At 40.6% G+C, this 22,260-nt stretch overlaps 1 protein-coding gene across 1 annotated transcript in view; it reads right to left on the reverse strand.

Moving 5' to 3' along the window:
- PDE3A (phosphodiesterase 3A) overlaps positions 1 to 21,505 on the reverse strand; it is a 71,886-nt gene extending 50,381 nt beyond the window's left edge. The window contains exon 1 of the mRNA XM_066549873.1: positions 21,455 to 21,505. Coding sequence (XP_066405970.1) covers positions 21,455 to 21,502 — 48 coding nt within the window. The 5' untranslated portion in view covers positions 21,503 to 21,505. The remainder of the gene's footprint in view (positions 1 to 21,454) is intronic.
- Between the last annotated feature and the right edge of the window lie 755 nt (positions 21,506 to 22,260).

Consider the following 22,260-nt stretch of genomic DNA (forward strand, 5'->3'; position numbering starts at 1 on the left):
TACAACGTGCCCTTTCATCCATCCCACTGGGGGAGCTGAGAGCAGAGTGTGCTCACCAAGGATGTGAAAGGGTCCTATGGAGCCCTCACTGCCCTCCTCTGAAGGCTGAGTATCCTCACCTGGGGGCACTTCCCCGGATTTTACCACAGCAGCATAAATCACAGTCAGAAGCTCAACCAAAGGTTTACAATGCAGGTGCTATGCTCACATTTTTATAGCCCATTACAGAACAAGATAATTAAATATTTCCACTAGGCTGAAAGTGCAAAGGTGGTAATGTCCTGGGAAGAACAGAAATTATAAAGGCTCCAGATAAAATCACTGTACTAGGATCAGCAGTGGTGAGAAATTACAAGTCATTTGATTACATTACAGCCTTGCAAAGATCCTTGTGGATCTCTGAGACAGCATGATCTTACCCTCTCAAAAAAAAAAAAAAATTAGAAACATAGGTTCCCATCAAGCAAATTAAGCAGGTGTTTATTCAGTACTGTTACTTCATAATGGTATGACCAAATTTGTTTCCCAAACTAGGGTCCTTTACTACCTTTACAGCAGTCTTCAGAACCTAAGCAGAGGTGTGTACAATTATAATTATTTTGAGAGAATGCACTTTAGCCACGTTTTCACTATCACCACAAGAAGACAGAAATGATTTCAAGGGAAGTGGGGAACCACAAAAACCACGTGTAGACTACAAACAGCAACTGTGCCTACACTCAAGCATCTCACCAAATGGGGCCATTGCAAGTTGAGCCCTGTCAGTGCATCCAGTGCCAGCTGATGGAGAGAAATACTGGACTTGCATCTGAGCTTTGCCATTTACTGCTTTTACTTTCTAATTTCATCAGGAGAAAATTATTTCTGACAAATGGCAGCTAATTCACATTTGTGAACCTGCCTTTTTGCTACCCCCTGAGTTCTCTGCTGTGCTGCTGGAATCTGAAATGTGAGGAATTCTCAGAATTTTGGGCTTGTAAGCTAAAGCTTAGAATTGAACACAGGATTTGATTTGAGACTTTGGAAAAGGCTTCCAAACTTAAGTGCTAGAAGTGGATTTATAGTTCAAAGCAGAGACAAATTAAGTAAAAGAAAGTTTAGAGTTTAAGATATAAAAGTAGTTATAGAGGTAAACAAGGAGTTTAGAATGTAGTACTGTAGGTTTGTATGTCATAACATGATTAATTAAGAAATCTTACACTGTAGTATAAGTCTATAAGAGAAAAATATTTAAAGATTAAGTAAAAAACAAATATCCCTGTTAGCAATGTTTTATTAATAAATCTTTTAAAAGTGTTATAACTAAGGATTTTAGAACCTTCTGAGCTATACTGTAACAATGCGAGCCAAACTCACCCTTCTTGCTTATGCAAAAGATAAGAAAAATAAACTGTATCATCAAAATCAATTCAGAAGTGCAAATTCTTTCTAAAATTCCTCACCCTGTGCCATCCAATCTAGCACATACATCATTGTGAAAAGTTTTAAATTTAATTTACCACTGTGCTGAAATCTTTAGCATGGAGCAATGTGACAGATTTTACCAACACTTATTAAAAATAAAGCAGAATGAAGCAAGCCATAAATAAAATAAAGTGCTTGCAAAGCCTGGAATGCAATGAATACATCTGCACTTACAGCAGTGGCCAAACCATAGTGCTTTATCATAGGAAAGTAGCTTGAAATAACTTTTCAGTGCATTTGATATATGATACTGCTCTTTTAAAACCAAGACTAGAGCAAGCTTGTGAACTTCAAAGTGAAGTTGTTTCCGGTGGGAGGTTTATTTTGTTAGGAGCCTGACATACTGTAGCTGTGACACTGAGCAGAGTTGCAATGTCAGGGTTCACAAAGTTCACCCACACTCCAAAGGCAGGCAATAACATGAGTCTGACAGCAAAAAATGTCACAGGTGGGGGGGTTCTTCCAAAGTTTAATTTCCCAAGCAGTTTATCTCACACAGATTGCACACAACACCCCCCTACTCAAATCTCAGCACAGAATGCGGCCTGAAGTGAGTGTTTGAATTTCTTTCTGCCTGGTGTATAATAAATCCAATTCATGTCAGGCAGGTTTGGCACTAAGCTATGTATTTGCACATTTCTGTTGGCTTAAGTCACACTTTCTGTTAGGAAAGCTGCTCAGAAAGGTTTATTTCCTCCACTCTTATAAATTGTTGGCATAAACAGCCATTCAAAAATTTAACCTCAGTTACTTGGCATTCTAATGGTTTACACTGAAACCCACAAACCTGGGTTTCTTGTTAAAATCTGTGTGTGTGAATTTAAGTTTATTAACTTTCAAAATATTTAAATTCAATGTAAGAGAATAAGAAGGGGGTGGAAGACATCTGACAGCAGCAGCACTCACTTCCACTGCTGTCTGACTGGAAAGTGACACAGGAGAACCCACACAGATCAATCCTGAACTGGCAGAAATAAGAGACAGGGAGATACCATCTTTTTTTTCAAATTTTGCTCTTCCATTTCCTCTGCAAAGCAGTGTGTCCCCTCTCAGCATTATCTCTTTCTCAGTTCCTTTCTAATTCAGTGGGAGGGATGGGAGAGGGATTTGGTTGTTTTTTGGGTTTTTTTTTTTTTTTTTGTTTTTTGTTTTTTGTTTTTTGTTTCTAGGAAGGTCAGCAAAAAGCTTAAATGTTCTAAAAACCAAGCTACACAGCAGCTTCAAAAAGAAGTGCAGTCAGACTGGACAAAAGGTTTGGTGTGAAGCACCAGAGCACTTGGACAGTGGCACAGATTCACCTGGGTCATGCCTGAGGGTGCCACAGTATCCCCAGTCTGAAAATGAAGGGATAAATAAAACATGCATTCAGGTACTGACTCATACACATCCAGAGCACACAAACTCTTTGGCACTTCTCCCCCTCTGAAATAATACAGGGAAAAAAGAATCCAAACAACTATCCCAGGGAAAATTATTTTGTGCTTCAGAAATTCTGTTACAGAAAGGGGATTTATGTACAAGCAAAGTGTTTGTTCATGCAGCTGGAACTGAGCTTTTGGAGACAGGTACTGAAGCAATGACTATGTCCTTTGTGTCTCCATTTACCCAAAACTTGATTAGCACATTGACATGCAAAACACAGACACTTTCCAAAAAGAGTTATAGCACATCTACCACGGGAAAAGGAGCAGTGCCAGAACAACATCATACCATTCCTACTTTGCTAAAACCTCAGCAGCTCTGGTCAGTTAGCAGATTTTGAATGATTTTCCTGACATCTTGCTACGTCATCTGAGGCTGGTAAATGAAAGGCAGCTTTCTTTCTGCTCCCACAGCTTCATCCCTGATGAACACCCTGCAGCTGGCTACGGGGGCAGTGCTGGGAAGAGTTTATGGGTAGGATTAAATCTGGCTCCCTCCTTCAGAAGGCTTTTTGTATGCATGCAAGGGAGAGCAGAAGGAGAAGGCAGAGCTGGGCCAGGAGCACTTTGGAAAGAAGCATCACTCCTTTCTTGTTAAAATCTGTGTGTGAGCTGGGCTGGATGTTTAGGGAGTGCTCAGGCAGCAGCTGTCACCACAGGACAGCAGGGAAGCAATCTGCACCCTGCCCTTTTCTGCACACGGCGTTTAGGGATGTGCAGTTTCCTCACAGCTGTGTTGGGATGGGTGCATTGTTTGCTTTTGAGACAGAATTTGGTCTATGTTCTATGAACTGTATCCACTATCCATGTATTCCTCACATGAGTGTTGCTAATCCTTTTCCAAGTGTTTCATATGTAAAAGGGGAAAAATGAAAACACAAAAGGCAAGTAAAAAGCTGAGCAGATAGAGATCATCAAGTCCACTGACACTTGACATAAAACAGATGCTGAATGCCTTAACAATGATGCTTAGGAAATGATGTGGTGAAGCACAGAGACACCAAAGCTAAGCAGGGAAGAGCTCTTCATTGCTGGAAACAGACAAGCCAGGTGAGCTGAGAAATTGGATATGTTACTGAGGATATCTGATTCAGGCTGAACTGCTCCCAATACAAAGCCAATTCACTTGTGTCTGCACAAGTTTACCGTCAAAATCAGTACTTCCCAAAGTTTGGTAAATCAGGAAGGAAACAACAGTGCCACAGTACAAGAACCCTTTAATCTTAAAATTAAGAGTGTGCCAGCTCAGTCCAAAAACATTTGTTTTGCACCCTCTACCTACATTCTTTAGTTGCATTCACTTTACACTCTTTGGAGTTTTTTAAATAAAAAAAAATAACTCTAAAACCCCATAACCCCCAAAACACAAGTAGTGACTAGTCACAGTCATTTGGAGGCTAAGCAAATCAGAAGTGGAAGAGGTTAAAACTGAGGCAAAGAAATGGATTCTTCTATACTGCATCTATTCTATTCAGGAAACCTTTCCTATGCCCCCTGCTACCTCCCCCAAAAACCAGCACATCCCACAACAACAGAGTATGTCTAAGAATTCAGAACCTCTATCAGATCACCACTACTCTTTGAAAGCAGTTAAAAAAATATTTTGCTCCTATTTCTAATAAAATAATTTAGATAAGAAGACTTAGACTGTATCCAATAATGGGCTCCTATGGAATCCAGCAGCATTTAAGCAGCACAAAAGATATTACTGCTTTGAAATCTGTTTTGTCTCTTTGCTGTGGTCACATGTTTCCTTTGTTCTTTTTAATGTAATGTAATTTTACAAATTTTATCAGAAAACAGAGGGAAGGAAGGTGATCTAATTTCAGTGGGAATATCAAAGGAAATTTGTGCCTACTGTAGCAGCAAGTAATGATGTGTCTGTATCAAAGAAAAGAAATTTATTCTTTTAGTTGTCCTCCTGCTGGGAAGTGCCAAACTTCTTCCCAAAGATCCTATTCTTTAATTCATGCATTTCACATGAATGCTACCATGTACATTATTCATTTTACATTCAACCAAGGAAGTAATTAAGACAATAACTACAAATATGTGCTAATCCACAATTAATGAGCACCCTTGGAAGTACTGTATGCTCCCACCTATGTTAAACTACCATACACATCAGCTAAAAAATTACCCAAATAGGCTCATGTGTCAACTAGGTATTCTTGGCTGGAAATACCAGTTACTTGTAACAGAGTAATAAATACAAAATATCTGGCATATCACCTTCCCTGATTATGTATTGGCAGCATTTTAGCAAAATAAAGTCAATCATGTGGTACCCCTCTTGCTGTCACCCCCCAGATACCTTCTCCTAAAATAGCTGAAGCTTCTTGGCCACTTTCAGCCAAGGCAGACAGCAAAATAAAAACCAAAACTGTTTTAATTCTGGCCAAACTTCTTTAGATGACCATCAGTTTTCATGAGGGGTGATGCTTGGTATGGTCTCAGAAGCAGAGAGGGAATGGCTTCAATATGAGGTCAGTGGTCACCTCCCCTGCTGTCCAGCTCTCCATGGATTTCCAGTGGAGACAGGGATTAGGGAACTGGGGTGTATATAGGATGTGAAGCATAAATTACTGACTAATTAGGTTTAATTAGATTTTTGCCTGTAGAGCAACCCATTTAAGCTGTAATTGCAAGCCATGGGAACCTAAATGATGGCATTTACATGAGGAGGACTGCCTAGCTGATCTCCATCAGTACTTTGTGCCCCAAAAGGGAGCAGTTGATCTTTCCTAGGATTTAACTGTCTGCCTTTCCTGTTAAAAGATAATAAAATTATTCAATCCAAAGAAAATGAATCACTTAAAGTAAGAAATCAAAGAAATCATTACTCCTCTGAAAACTCCTCAAACTTGGACAGAAGTCCTGCAGATTGCCAAAGAGCCAGGAGAGCTGGAGCTGCAGACCTGCATGCACTTCTCCACAAGACTGTTAGGGAGAAATCTCCCTGATTACTGGGGAGAGAGCAAAAAAATAAGAACTGGTTTCAAAATCCAACAGTGCAGACATGTTTCATGCTCAGGAAGTAATTTCCAAAGCTGAAAATTCAGGCCCTGCAATGATTGCTGCTTCTGCTTTCTCCAAGGCCAGTTTTGAAACACAAGAGCCCAGCACAAGCACAAACCCCCTAATTTGTTCTCCAGAGCACATTTTCCTGATACATCAGATCCAAATAACAGCAGATAAATTTTTTGTAACAAAGACATGATACATTTCCTCATGCTTTAATTTTTTTTGCATTATATAAGACAGCTTTTTAAATGCAGCAGACACCCACCTCCCTCCTACCTCCCCATACAGTCTGTCCATATACCTATGAAAATATATTATTAAAACATTACTCAGAAAAAAATGCAAATCTAAAGAAATTCTATCTTGAGAGAAGAATAGAAAAAACAAGCTGCACCCAACTCTAGATTTGCTCCACAGTATGTGATAACCTTTGCACCTGAGAAAGGATGTGAGATCCCATCCCTTTGTTAATACTTAAGGTATATATTATGGGCTGTCACAAGGTTAAGTCCTTCCACATCAGAAGCCTCAAATGGTGCCATTCTGAGCTGAGCCTCTGCCAGAAATGCCTTGGAGAATCTCTGCCAAAAGCAGGACTTTGTGTCCAGCACCACCAGCTCCCGCATCAGCAAACACAGTTTGGTGGGAAACCCTTCCTAATGCAGGTTCATAATCTGGTTTGGGTTAAAAGGCATTACAATTATTGGAGTTCAGTCATCATTTCTGCCATTCAGCTGACATTTAAAAGTGTTCCTTGCTCTCCCTTTAAACACTAGATTTTGGAAAGAAAGCACACCTCAGCAAAGTATCGGGGTAAGCTCCTGACTACAACCATGACCTCAAAGTAGTAGTAAGAAAAATAAAGCAATAAAAGCAAATTATTGATTGCACTTAAGCAGTAGATTCCTCTCTAACTGCTCCAATACATCAGGTAATCCAGGAAAGAGAGATGGATGACTGGCAATTTACTCCATTTCCTGAGACTATCTGCCTGGAGGAGGCTTCTGTTTTCTGTCCGTGTTTGCGCAAGATGGAATATTCCTCCTGCCTTTTTCTTCAACTACTTTTCCAAATAGCTGAATTAAGTACAACTTCAGAAGGGAAAAAGGTCATGGAAACTCAGCTCTTGTTCTCTAAAACTGGAATTCTTCCTCCTCCCTTTTTCTCCTAAATTAAATCATAAAGCACAAATATAGTAAGCACAATGCCTCTGTCTTTTTCAGTTTTGCCATTTTTATACTCAATTTTTATTTGCTAGCTAGAATCTATATATGTACATATCATCATTATATATATTCTATATAGAACATATATAGAGAGCACTGTGAGCCTAATTTAAGAATTCTTGCTTTGCAGTTTTCCAAGAATGCTATAGTATTTCACCATACACTATGCAAATTTCTCACTAAATATATTTTGCTCAACCTCTGCCTTGCTGTTTTTTCATCAAACACACCACACACAGCAGGTTCACCTGCCAGTCCAGACTGCACATTTCTCATTTGACCCTCCAGAATGTCACCACTGTGCAGCTGAATGAGATGCACTTCTATCACTACAGCTCTCCAGACAGCAGAGACAGACTCAGTGTCAGTCCCCTTGTTCTCTTCCCCACTGCCACCCACAGGCTGCTTTTCTATACTTTTGGTGTTTCTGTTACCTGCACCAGATGTTAGTCTGGCTGCTGCTGCCACTGAGGAAATTAGTGACAAAAATTCTGGGAATCCACCAGGAGGATATATCAGTGTGCAGGGATAAGTTTTTGAGTTTCTCCAAGACCATGTTGGTCTTTGGAAACAGAAAAAAATCAATACAGCAGCTAAAGGTTGTACTCCTGGAGACTAGCAACAAGAACCAGCCCAAATTCAAAAATTCTGGATTTCAGATGATCAAGATCAGGTTCACTAATCACCAATGACCACAGAGCAGGCACTGATGCAGGTGCAACAGAAGTGATGGCTCATCCAGTGGGGAGGTGCCACCAAGGCTAAGGTGGCCCTTTGTAAAAATTGCTTCCATAGCAAAATTCTTTTTCTTTTCAAAGAAGAAAAGATGTGTTACTGTCATAGAAGAAGGAACAGAAGGCCCAAAATGCAGAGCAGACACCCTTAGAGAAGTCTGCTGCCTCCCTGGTGTCCAGGGCAAAGGTGGGAAGTGAAAACTTGCTGCCCTGGTACAGCCCTTGATCCTTACCTGTCAGTATTCTCCCATGTACTAACTAGGCTTCTAATTACTGAAAAATAAAGAGGCATTTCAGCTTTTCTTAAGGAAAAAAAAAAAAAGGGGGACACAGGCCCTAATACAGAAGAAATATCATAAAATGTGGTGTGAAGATCAGTTACTAAATGTTGATATGCACTCTGGCCAGCTGAAAACATGTCTGGAATGCCAGCCTGGATAGAGAACCCAGCAATATCCATAAAGGACTAGGCAGGCATTGCAACTGAAATGAAGTAAGCAGTCAAGCTGGGGACTCCAAAGAATTATCTGGAAAAAAACCAATCATATCATTGAGCTGAAAAAATTGCATCTAAACCAGACCCACGATCAACACACATAAAAAATGTTATGGTAGTATAAGAAACTTACAGGCAGGGCTAAGTTAAATTCCAATTTCACGGCAATGGCCAAAAAGTCTTTTGACATGTTACTGCAACATGGCAGGCAGTATGAATGGGACAGATTCTAAGTAGTTGGCTTCATAGTAGGAGGGATGATCAGGCAAGTGAGAGAAACAGAGAACCTTCCTCCAGAGGAGATGAAATGAGATGATGGGAAGAATCACATGAGTTAAAATAGTGCTGCCTAATTATTTCCCTAGTAAAGGCAGTTGATATCAAGAGACACCGATCTCTAATTAAAGAGAAATAGGAAGTGCACTTTGAAATACCAGCAGGAGAAAAGGCTGACCCAGAAATTGTTCTGTGCCTTTATGTGACTGCCACCTCAAGTGGTTCCTTCGAGAGCACACAAGGCATCCTGACCAAGAAAGGTTCATCTACAAGGACTCTGAAAAGTCTGACTTGAAGAAACAAGCAGAGTGCAGATTCCACATCCACAAACACCTCCCAAGCCCTGAAAAGCTGAGGTAGAATTTTCAGTGAAAGACACTCAACCATTACAAACTGGACTGGGATCCCCAGGTCATTTCTCTTGGGTCAGTTGTTGCTAACATTGTCTTGACATTTAAGTGGAGCACTTCCCTTTGGCAACAACAGAACTATGTGTGCCATATTAAAATATCTTGGATTTGTTTCTTTCTGCTCCTATGGTGAGGACTTGCTAAAAATTCCTGGACTTCAGAACTCCAGCAATAATTCCAAAACAAAATATTGGAAGTACATTTTTTCAAATGCCTGTAGCAACAAAAATAGAACCTTGAGCATCTCAGGAATCCAGTGCCCAGTTGAATAACTTTTCCACTCTCTTCTTCCCAACTTCAGGACTCAGTGTTGGGGGGTGAAGGGGGTTGGAGAAAGAGCATCAGAATCTTGAAAGAAAGGTGCTTCCTATGGAGCCCCAAAGGCAATGGGATATCCCACATCAAGAGATGAAGGGATTTACTCTGTAAGTGGTGCAGGATAAATCAGTGTGCCTTACATGTTCACCACTCAAGTCACTTCTATTTCAGCTTCTGCTTTTCCTCCACTTCCATGCTCCACTTGATCCTCAGGAGAAAACATGCACTGCTCAGCATGAGCCCAGACATGCTGGGAGAGCTCATCACCAGTGAGCTGCTGATCCTCTGTCACAGTGCCCAGTGTCTTCTGGTGAAGGACACCCCATGCCTTGTGCTGCTCCCCTACCACCCCCAAGCAGCCTCCATCATCAATTACTACCCTACAGTACCTCAAAACCCAAACCTGCTGTCTGTTTGTAAGATAGGAGGTGGCAGCTACATGCAGGAGCCACAGGTACAATCCTGCATTTTAACAACTCCTATCTGCATGGAAATGAGTCAAAACCTACAGGGTGATTTTGTCCAGGGGCTGTTTCTGTGATGAAAATGCAGCCACATCATAATCCCAGCAAAATCACATTCTGAGACAGAGCTGTCTCAAAGGCAACGTTGATCCTTGAAGATTCCAATCATTGACTTCAGCTGTTCATCACTTTCACATCCCACAGAGTTGTAAGGAATAGAAAGCAGTACTGCAGCTTCTCTTGTCAGCTTAAGCCCCCCTCCTATTCTGCATTTTAATGAAGAATTTAATCTAAAATAATTATTTGCAGATTGTTCACTCAACTCCAACTGTTAATTTAAAAGAAGCAAGCACATGAAGCCCTCCAGGAGTCCTAAAACACAATCTCAATATGCACAGAGTTATTATTTTTAGATACGTATAAAAATTTGTCCATGGTAACATGACACAAAAGCTTATTGCCATTCCACATTTCTGTTCATATCCATCACCTAACTTTGAAGATTCAGGTCCCCCTATCCTGGAAAACTGAAAATGCTGAATGTGTGGGGGTTGCTCTGAAGCCAAGGGCATGTATATGAGACCAGCATATAAACTTTCAAAACTGTACATGACAGAAAAGATCTAATTTTTTTCTCAGATACCAGAATAGACAGTATTAACAATGACATTTTCCTCATTTTTGGAGAAGTGAGCTCTTGTGCTTCAGAAGCAAAGTTACTGGAAACAGAAAGGCTATCTGGATTTCTACCAAAGCACTATCCCATGTAGTCTGAAAAGGGATTACATGTTTTAAATCACTACCTTGGTAGCTGTTTTTTAATATAGCCCCAGCTTTGTTTGGAGAGATTTTTTTCCTGGCTTCACTTTTCCATCTACAGCTTTTTTTGCCTCCTCATGAATTTTGTGTGCTTGTGGGAGAAGGTGTAGGGGGAAAATAAAGAGAGAGAAATCAAAGGATGAAGGCTCCATAACGTTTCCACATGACCAGAGCTTGGTCACCCTTCGATTAAAAAAGTTCCTGCCTATTTTTAAACAGAAGTTCCTGTATTTTAGCTTGTACCCATTGGCTCTTAGCCAGTGGCACCCCTGAAAAGAGTCTGGCTCCATCTCCTTTACTCTCATACCAGGTATTCATACACATTCACAAGATCCTCCTGAGCCTTCTCTTTTCAAGGCTGAACAGTCCCAGCTCTCTCAGCCTCTCCTCATAAGATGCTCCAGACTCTTGACTACTTCTGTGCTCCTGTTTTGGACACACTGCAGTATTTCTTTATCTTGTTCTGCAGAGCACACAGCTGTGCCCAGCATTCCAGATGTGTCTCCCTGGTGCTAAACTGAACCAAAGGATCCCCTCTCTCAGCCTGCTGGAACTCCCAGTGCAGCCCAGCATGAAGCTGGAGGCTTTCTTTGCCATAAGGACACACTTGGTGTCCACCAGGACCCCCCAAGGTGCTTCTGTGCCAAGCTGTTCCCCAGCCAGACAGCCCCTCTGTGTCTCCTGAGGTGTGGGAGGACTTTCTCCCCTTGTGTCCTCATTAATTAGTAAGGTTCCTGCTGGCCCCCTTCTCCAGCTGTCCCTCTGAATGGCAGCATCACCACCCCCTGTAGCAGCCATTCCCCTGGTTCTGTATCACCTACACATTTCCTAAGGGTGCAGTCTGTCCAACATCCAGGGTATTAACAAAGACACCTTTCTCATGCTAAATGTTGGGGTTTTTTTACTTTTTTGCTATTCCCTAACTGATGCCTCTATCTCTCCTCTATTCACCATAACCAGTAGCTTTTCTAGCCCTGCATAAGACCAGCAACTTAATAATTATGAACTCCAGGTTCAACACCTTATAATCTCCAGCATTCCTTTATGGACCGTAAGAATTCCTACCGCTCTTGTCACATTCAAGGTTATTCAGGAATTGAAAATGGAGCAATGCAGAGCCATTACACAACGAACCTTTGATCTCTAAAATCCAACCCCACATGAAATTTTCTTTTTTATGACTTGACTTTAAGATTTACTCCAGCTCTAGCTTATTCAAAAATCTCAGGAGGCTGCTCCAATAACTCATTTTGAAATTTTGAACACTAATCTGTCAGACATAGAACAAAATTATAGCTTACTGCTGAAGTCAAGAAAAAGAACATCTGCTGTTGAGAGCAGAGCTGATCAGCTGTGAGCTTTTCCACTGGGGAACTCATAAAATGAGCTACTAGAGAATTCAGCATGTTTTCTTGTAAGGAAGGAACAATAGGAAATACTTTCACTTATTCTTTCAGACTATCCCAGAGAGCAGCAGTTAAAGCATACATATCTGCCTCAGTATGGACAGAAAACTCAGGGGGGAAAAAAACCAAACCAGTAATAATAAAAATGCTTTTAAAATTAAGTTTCCTTTACAGAGGGAAATCAGCCAGTTCATTTTGTCCTCATTAACACTGTTGATAAGACATCTTCCAACAACAATGGCATTGTGGAAGCTCAGTAAGGAAGGTTAGGGCAGCCCACACCCTCAGAGATGCCACTATTAACATGCCAGTGGAAGCACGCTGGCTGAAAACTAGGAATCAGCCCTGCTCAGAAAAAACTTAAATACATTAATCACATTCATTCCATAATTGGTCTCATCTCTGAATAGAGAAAGCTAAAATTTTGCAGTAATTGTGTTAAAAAAAGTGCTTGGGAAGGTGACAAATACCTGGAATGCACATATGCCATAAGTGAAATTTAAGATGTTATTGGAAATGAAAAGAACACCTTGTGGCACTACTCTCAGCTTTGCACAGTTGTCAGGAACTAGATTGCAACTAGGAAACAAAACCCAAAAAAACCCAAAGCAATCAAACAAAAACCCCCCAAACCAAACCCCAAAATAACAAAAACCACCCCCAAACCTCAAAAAAAGCACATGAACAAAATCTCTTAACCTGAAGACCTTAAGACTCTAAATTTATAAAAGGCAACTGAGAAATATAAGCTTTAGTCAGAGAATCACACCATATAAAAACACGGGTTCTGAAAACAAACAAGTTAACAAAATTATGAAAACTTCTGAAAATTAAATTATGAAAACTGCCAGAAAGAGAGAAAAAAGCAGAGAGATTTAGGGGTGCTTCAGGAGTCTGATCACTCCAAATGGAAAAAATCTCCTTCCTCTGCTCTGAATGATGACAGCTCACAATCCCAAACTTCTCAATACAATTGCCATAGGCAATCCAGATCTGCACCACACCAGTGGACATGCACTCACCAGCCTGAGGAAAAGCCTGAGGAAGAAAGAAGAAAAAAAAAAAAAAAGGAAAAAAAAAGGACAATTATCAACTTCTACTACTATCTCTGCTTTTCAAAATATAGAGATAAATGGCGCTGTGCCAAACTTCTTGTACTCCTACCATGCTGCTTCTTCAAGGAGTCATTTCACCAGCATATATTTCCTACTCCTGTGTGCATTTCAGTGCTAATTCCTTTTCCAAACTGCATTGACCTGCAGCATAGCTGTGATCCTACAAACTGCATCCTTCCTGATCTGGAACTTGCTGACTGAATAAAGGAAAATACAAGTTGAGTGTTGTCAGCAAGCTTCTCTGTGCCACAGCTGGACTGCCTGACCAGCACCAGGACTTGCACAGCAAACCTGGAAGGTATAAAGGTGGAGAAGGGTTTTGAAGAAGAATGGCAACATCTCTGGAAATCTGTGTTGAGCTCCTGCTTAGGTATGGAGAACAGTGACATGACAGAGTAAAAGTCATTACTGAGCTTCCAATCCACTCCTGTCCCCCTGCCAGTCGTTTTGGGACAGAGAATTTGAGAGCAGAAAAGATTCTCAGGGTGGCTGATAGCATTTCAAAGGTTCTTCTCCACCCTGGGGGTGAGTGCTGGATGTGGAAGGTTGCAGGAGATTTGCCCACATCACCTGGGTCACAGCTGCCAGTGTGACAGGTCCTGTCTCACCTCAGAGCAGCAGGAAGAAAACCTGCAGGACACAAAGAAATGGTCCCACAGCCCCAGAGAGTGCCTGTGCCTCAACTCCTCACTCCAAGAGAGGCAAGGACAAACCTGAGGCAGATTATTTCTGTGAGATAGCTTTCTGCTCTGCATCACTCACCTGCTGCATTAGAAAGCAAAGAGGAATTTCCTAGGTTATTTCTTAATCCCAGCTCAGCTTTTTGACCATTCCTGCTGTGAAAAAGCAGCTCTCCTTCTCCATACTCCAACCAAACCACCCCAAACTCCTGCCAAGAGGCCTCTTTCTCATAATATCCCAAACCCTGCAAATCTCTGCTCTGCCACTAAAGCTTGGAAAGCTTGTCTGCTGAATGAAGGGATAATGCCACGTTTTATTAACCATGAAGAACTGTGGAGAGCCACAAAAACATTCTTAACAGGAAACTTTTTTTATTTTTTAATTGTAAGCTGTTTTCAGGTAAAGTAGAAGGGGTGTGGTTAGGTACAAGTGACATGCCCCAGCAGGACCCAGCTTTGTACTGAACACACAGTGAATATATGGAGGCTGCATGATGTAATGTTATATGGAACCCAGAAAATCCCTTCGTTTATCATTCTGCAGTTATGACTCAGTCAGGATGAGTTCCATTTGCTGCTGAGCACCCTTCCACAAACCTGTGGAAGTTTGTCCCATCCACCACATCAATGGTCAGGAACAGGATATTGCAGTGTGCATGCAAACTGCCTTAGGCACAGCTGTGCTGTAAATCACTGGCAGGTGAGGGAAGCATCACTTCATGGGTTTTATACTAACCCATCACAATCTAATCCTACAGAAAGCATTACCACTGCTCAAACTGCTGTAAGCATGAATTCCTACCTAAAAAAAATATTAATGCTTTTATTGAACTGCATAGTACATTCCTTTAAACTATCCACAGCTATAAAAATATCTATAAATACATTAAAAAAATATAAAGTATATAAATCCCTATAGCAACTATTGGTCATGTTCTTACATCATTATGGAAATCTAGTTTGTGTTTTTAACTTCACAGTCACCAGTGAAACAATTAGAAATTTCCATCATGGGATAACGTGGGAAGATTTTTCCTGACTTAGGACCTTATGCTCAAAGGCTACAGCTCATGGAATTTCAGGTAGGTGGAAATACTCAACAGCATCACAGCAAATATTTAACACCTCTGGCTCATCTGGCTACCACAACATTTTAAATTCATATGTATTCAGTGAAAGCATTCTCAGTTGCAGTTCTCAGGAACAAAAAATTAGGACTTTTTATTCCTAAAAACAAGATCCTCAGGCACACACAACAAATTAAACCTACAGAGAATTACTCCCCAAACCCTTGTACTGAAACTTCAGGGAAAGCTTTCAAGCAATCTGAACAGCTGGATGGGCAAGAAAGAAAAACACTCACAAATTCTTTCCTTAGTTATATAAAGGTAATTCCTTCTGAAATTATTGACAAAGCCATTCAAGATTAAAGAACTAAGAAATATTAAGTTTTGTTAAATAGAGGCCAATAGATGGTATTTAGTTTATCACTATTTAGCTTAAATTTACCCATGCAAAACACCCCCAGGATAAAGATGTATCTTCCACATATAAAAATGAACAGGAAGATCAGACATTTTTCATCAACGAAACCCAGAGAGATCTAATTCAAGGTTGCCAGTTAAACCTACTTTCCTCACTCTTTCACATCCATAAAACACAAAACAATGAGAGGAAAATTCCTTTGTCATACCAGAGCCTGGAAACCATGGAGACCTCTGTGATGTAGTGTCTGAGAGCACAAATAATGCTCAAAAGATCAAAAATAAAATTATATAACAACCTACCTCCAAAAAAAAACACCCCAAACCAACAACCTCCCACGATATTGTCTACAGACATCATAACTACTCTTGGTTTTTCTCCACCCTTACTTCTCAAGGCTGCTCAGCCTTGCCTAAACAGTTCTGGGTGTCATTTGATTTCATGCAGACTATGCAAGATGAGGAAAAAAAAAATCACTCTATGACTTAAAAAACCAAAAAGTATGTTCAAATACAGTATCAAACTTCACTGTGGACTTAGAGCTTCCACCTTCTTAAAAGTGACACCTGCCACATCATTTTACATTAGGAACAAGATCAAGCCAAATATCCCACTTTTGCAGTTTGGTCTTATTTCCTTCCTTTAGTTTTTTATTTGGTTTTTATTTTCATTTTAGGCAGCAAAAAGTCCATTTGGAGAGGTTTTGTTATTTGTTAATACAATTATGTTTTATCTACTCTGAGTAGAGAAGTAACTTACAATGTCACTGTTTACCTGTCAAAATATAAAGTAATTTTGTCAAGGTCAGCCTAGAACACAGTAAGAGACTGCATCCCTTCAAGGACTAAAGAATGGATTTACACCAAAAGGCAGAGGTATTATTTTTATACAATAATTTGTGAGCAGGATCAGCCTAAAGCACTCAGGAAGTTGCCTCTTTGGGGTTGTCATCTTGCACAGTAACTGCATTTTCCTTCAGTCAGCCCTCACAGACTCACACTATGCTCAAGTAAACTCTATTTATGTGCATCACTTTCTGGGTCTCACTGTCCCAGAGTGGCAGATGGGTCAGGGAAATTCCCTTTCCTCTTTTAAACCCCTCAGAGGGCTTGAGGGACTGATGGTGGAACTGATGCCCAGCTCAGTGCAGCCAAGCACACCTCACACCTAGGTGAGGAATATTTATTTTTCCCCCATACTGTGTTACAATGGGATGTATGATGCAATGCAACATTAGGGTTAGAGTGTTTCAAAGGAAATGCTGGAAAAGTAAGGCTGAAAACCAGCCTTCCTTTGAAATAATATCAGTGTCTCTGCATCTTAAGAGAAACAACAACACAAATGATTCACTTCCTACCAGAGCATTTATTCATCCTTTTTTCCTAGGAAATTTAAGAATGCTGGACTGATCTGGATCAATTAAATTCCTTTCCGTGCAATAAAACTGCACTAATCAACAATGCCTTATTATTTTATTGTGAATAATTATGTGACAGGATGAGGGGTTTTTTTTTGACAACTAATATGTCTGAGATCTCTAAAAGTTCCAAGTGGCATGACTTATCTTTAAACATAAAATATGGTATGTAATCTTCCCTGTCCTTCTCCCTCTTAATAAAAACGCACAGGAGAATGCTTCTCAAAAACTGGGATGCATTTCTGTCTTTCTTCCTGTCAAACAACTGTCTCTTTTCTACAGATAAAAACTACCATTCATAGTCAACTGTTTTATAAATGGAAAACTGAGATGGAATTATGACTGAGAAGAGAGTGGAGATGTTAGCTCACCAATATTATTTCTGTAATTATTTCTTTTATTATCTGCACATCTCAAGCAAAGTATGGAAAAAAAAAAATCAAGAGAATCTTGGAGTGCCTGGAGCAAGAAGTAGGAAATACACTAATCACACTGCCATTCATCACTTCTCAGTCCTGCTTCTGGTGACAGTATTTGCTTTTCCCAGCAGATGTTTACATACGTTCTGTTTGCATCTGCTTTACTCTCCTCTTGGTTAGCGCACTTGGAATGACACAACAACCAAGAGGACTCTGAAAACACCAAGGTTCTGCCAATGCCACAGTGATTTCATACACACACATATATGTAAGGTAAGAAAAACAAAAAGTCATGCACAAGGAACCCATCAACAGTACACTAAAATTTCCCTTGGCCACTCAGTTTGAAATAGTTTTCAATACTCAGTTTAAAATACTCCTGAAGCCTTTAGAAAAGTCTCCTTTTTGAGACAGGGAGATTTTTTTGGTTAAATACATCTGCATTAGTGGGCTGCCATGGCATCTCCGCCTTCTCAAGCACATGCCCTGGGAAAATCAGCTTTACCAGTGTTTCGCAGCATTCATCTTGGGAAGGACAAATAACGAGCAGCTGGCTCTCCCTGTGTTCAGAGAACTCCTAGAGCCCCACTGTAATTCTCTTCACAGTGGCATTGAGGGCAGACTCTGAAAACACCAATGTTCTGCTGCCAATGCCTCAGTGACTTCATACACACACATGTAAGATATGAAAGATATGAAACACAAAAAAGTCATGCACAAACCCATCAATAGTAGACTACTATTCCCCTTAGCCACTCAGTTTAAAATAGTTTTTAATACTCAGTTTCAAATACTCCTGAAGCAAGTCTCCTTTCTGAGACAGGGAGACTTTTTTGGTTAAATACCTCTGCATTAATAGGCTGCCATGGCATCTCCACCTTCACAAGCACATGCCCTGGCAAAATCAGCCTTACCCGAGTTTGGCAGCATTCATTTTAGGAATGACAAATAATGAGCAGCTAGCACTCCCTGTTTTCAGAGAGCCCCCAGAGCCCCAGCAGGGCACTGTATTTCTCTTTACAGTGGCACTGAGGGCAGACAGACACCCCAGACAGATTCCCAGAGCACAGTACCTGGTCCCCAGCGGGAATGGACTCCCACCTGCGCTTCAGCAAGGACAGAGATTTCCGGCTCATCCTCCTGAGTCTGCTCTAGAGGCTTTGCCACACTTGACAAAAAAAGGCTTCTGTCCCAAACCAGTGGCAAGAACCTCAATTCTGACTCCTGCTCTTCATTGTAGATGGCAGAGCTCCCCGAAGCACGCGAGTTTTGGTGAGCTGCAAGGTGGAGACTGGTCAGAGCCCAGCTTGTGCTGCTCCTCTACAGCATCTGTGTCCTTGCAGTGGCACAGCTGAGGCAGTAAGCAGCTCAGCTCCCAGCCACCTCCCAGGAAGGAGCCTGGAGTAGGTAGACAACACCAGACGCACTCACTCTGGAAATAGCTGTTGCTTAGGAACTGGAGGGGTAAAACGCAGCACCTCGGATGGAGAATCGAGAGCTTTTGTGGTTACAGAGAATTAAAAAGGCTGGACCTGTGTTCCTCTCTCCATCATCCTGCTTCTACAATGCGGGATTGCTCGATTGCACTGACTCTGGGACTACGCCTACATCTCCAGCAAGCCAAACAAGCCTTGATGACAGAGCAACAAATTACTCCCACACACCCAGGAGCCCTGGTAAAAACATAAAAACGTGTGCACAGAGTGTGCCCTGGGGCCCACCTGCAAGATCCTGGCAGTACCAAGTACTAGTGTACTATGTACTAGTGTACTGTGTTCTAGCAGAATGATTAAAGGACAATTTGCATATTTGTTTCTGCAGAGCAATAATATTCCAAGGATGAATTCTGCTAGTCACACTTTCTTGTGGCACGTGCCAGCACTAGAAACATGTATGGATATTCTCCCCTCACATTATGCGGTTCTACAAATTGCATGTATATATTTCTGAGACTTTTCCTTAGGTGGATTAAATATTCCTAAACACTTTGGAATTTCTTTAATTTGGAACTCAGTTTTTAAGTTTCATGCCTAAATCCTTAATTCTAACATGTATTAATCTTTAAAATTAAGCACAAAATGTAATGAAATTCACTTTGCACTTCCTGCTTCATTTCAAATCCATAGAGAAAATTCCCAGCATGAAGCACTTAGAGCAGGCAGTGCTGTCTTCAGGGATGAAAAAAGAAAGGAAAAAAAAAAAAAGAACAAGTATGTAGCCAGGAACTCCCTGCTCTTTGTAAGGCAACCTATAATTCAATCTAATTAGAGTAGCCTTAATAGTATAATTATTCTAAAAGAAAAGGAATCCTACAACATAGATACACATACATGTGGGCAGTCTCAAAAGGGGAGTGCAGTGATGGTCATGCTAGAAGCCTGAGCAAGTTAAATATTGTAAAGACAGCTTTTCACTTGTGCCATTAACATTCTATTGAATTGCAGATGCTTATCACGAGACAAAGTGCTGCAAACAGAAATTCCCGTGGGCCCCAGTGCATCTCACTTGAGATCCATCTCTACCTGGAGCTGCAGCACTTTGCATTTCACTCCTACGTGCAGAAAAGGAACAGAAAAGAAACATGTTTGCCAAGTGGGCCATTAAGGAGTGTGACATGCACTGTAGTAGCTTCCCCTCATGTTTCAACACATGCCATAGAAAACCTACTAGCTCCTAAAAAAAAATCCCCTTCACTGAATCAGAGCTTTTTTAATGAGTCTTGATGGAATACCTTCAGGAGTTCATACATAGATTTTAGTTTTACATTATGGTAAACCAGTGATTTCACTTCCCTTTTTTTCTTCCTAGGTTTTAAGGTATTTAAGTATAGCTAACACATCATTCACCTTAATTTTTCAGCAAGATCTTGTTTTTTTACAACAGGTGCATTTTTTAAAGGACACAAGCTGGCAACAATGTAACTGAATGACAAAAGGATAAAAAAAGTCTTTTCTATTCTGCAAAAATCAGAACCTCCTTAATTTCTCCTAATCTTTCAAGGAACTTAATTAAATTAGGTTTAATGCTGTTCCTATCTAGAAGATTTTTCAGAGTCATGTAAAGGAGAGAATCTAAAGCTACAGTGGAATAACTGAGGCACATTTTCTTCTCGCTAATGAAATTTTTCTTCCTTTTCTTCCTTAGTTTTTGTGTCTGGGCACAGGATAGCACAAAGTAATCAGAAAGCTTGGGTCATTTTGGGACTCTTCATCAGGAACTGTAGTGAGAACCCTGGGAATGCCTTCAAACTGCCAGAGAGTAGGTTTAGATTAAATGTTAGGTAAAAATTAATTTTTTGTGAGGGTGGGCAGCCCTGGCACAGGGTGCCCAGAGCAGCTGTGGCTGCCCCTGGATCCCTGGCAGTGCCCAAGGCCAGGCTGAACAGGGCTTGGAGCCACCTGGGACAGTGGGAGGTGTCCCTGCCATGGCAGGGGGTTGGAGCTGGGTGATCTTTAAGGTCCCTTCCAAACCAAACTGTTCTATGATGCTATGGTTTTCTTTTCCCACCTTATTATATATCCTTTAATGCTTTTATGACGCCACTGGACTGTCACTTGTACAAAGTATCCACGCGAAAATCCTTCACCTGAAGTAAAACCCAGTACAAAAGGCTGGAGCTCTAATAATGTATTCATGTTTTTCAACACTAGATGGGAAAGGCTATTTTACCCAAGCAGGAAAATTCCTGAACATCAATACTGGTAGCGATGTCTTGTTTGCAGCAATTGTAATAGATAATTACAAGAGATAGTTACTACAGATAATTTTGAAGTGGATTGTGATACCATTAACACTACTGGCATAATTTCCTTCCAGTGGCTTCTCTGCACCTCCCCACACAGTTCTAACACACCTGGGTCAACAGTGAAAGGATTCATGGAGAGAGAGCCATCCAAGTTTTAACAAGTTTTTCAGGTTAAAAAACCCAAAAACCAAACCACCAAACAGAACATACTCATGCTCTTTGAAATTGCATTGCTTTGATGTCCTGATGGAGACAGCTGAGTAAGAAATGCTTTCTCCATACATCTAATCCATCCTTCTGCTACTGAAAAACCCTTTCTGCTGGATGACTCAGCTCTGTCTGGATCAACTGTTTGAATTACAGCTCAAAAATTATATTAATGAAAGCTGCCATGGTTTTATGCCTTTTTCCATTGCTCCAAACCCTGCAAATATTAACAAAATTAACAACTTTGCCAAACTCAGATGGAAAACTTGCTTGAATGCCTCAAATGTACAAAAAGCCAAAATCAAACACAAAACACTGAGCAACTGACCTGTGAGCCTCTGGGTCCTCGTTTGTGATCCCATTCAGAATGCCCCATGAGCTGCAAAAGAAAGAAAAGCAGAGCTAAGGGAAAAATTGCACTCATTATTTTAATTGAAACACTCATGCTTTTATATCCATTACACATTTTTCTTGGAAATAAACAGGTTTGCTTTTATGATTTATCTCACACAGCTTTTAGCTTCATAATAAAGCCATGTAACATTGTACCTTTGCATTCAGAACCCAAACACATCTGGCATCACAACTCCGCTGGTGCCAATAAAATCCCCACTGCCACAGATTCAGCTTTAGCCAAATGTTTAATACTGATCTGGTAAAAGGAGAGCTGATACATCAACAAGGAGATTACCAAAACCAGGGCACATTTGATTAATCACCAATGTACATTTTATATCAGCCATGATAATTAGCAACAGCTTTAAATCTGTTTCACCATTGAATTATGGGGTTTTTTGTATATCTACTCAGGGATTTCTTCTGGGCATTGTTTGCTCCTACACACAGAAGAAATTCTTAATTCAAATTAAAAAAAAGTGAATGAAAGATAGGAGGGTTAATGTGACATGTACTGACTTACAGCCATGAACATTTTCTTGCTCATTTTCCCGACATTCTTTCCCAAAGGAAATGCCTTCCCCCAGTTCAGAGGTTGGCAAGGAGATTTAAAACCCACACTTTTTGCGGAACATGCTTTCAAAACACTCATCCCAGGACAAGAGGTTTCTACTCTGCAAAATCAGGAAAGCCACATGCATCTCCTATGATGAAATTTTTTATCTTCTCCAGGAACTG

The sequence above is a fragment of the Molothrus aeneus genome, chromosome 5 (genome assembly GCF_037042795.1).
Source record: "Molothrus aeneus isolate 106 chromosome 5, BPBGC_Maene_1.0, whole genome shotgun sequence".
In the NCBI taxonomy this organism is placed as follows: Eukaryota; Metazoa; Chordata; class Aves; order Passeriformes; family Icteridae; genus Molothrus; species Molothrus aeneus.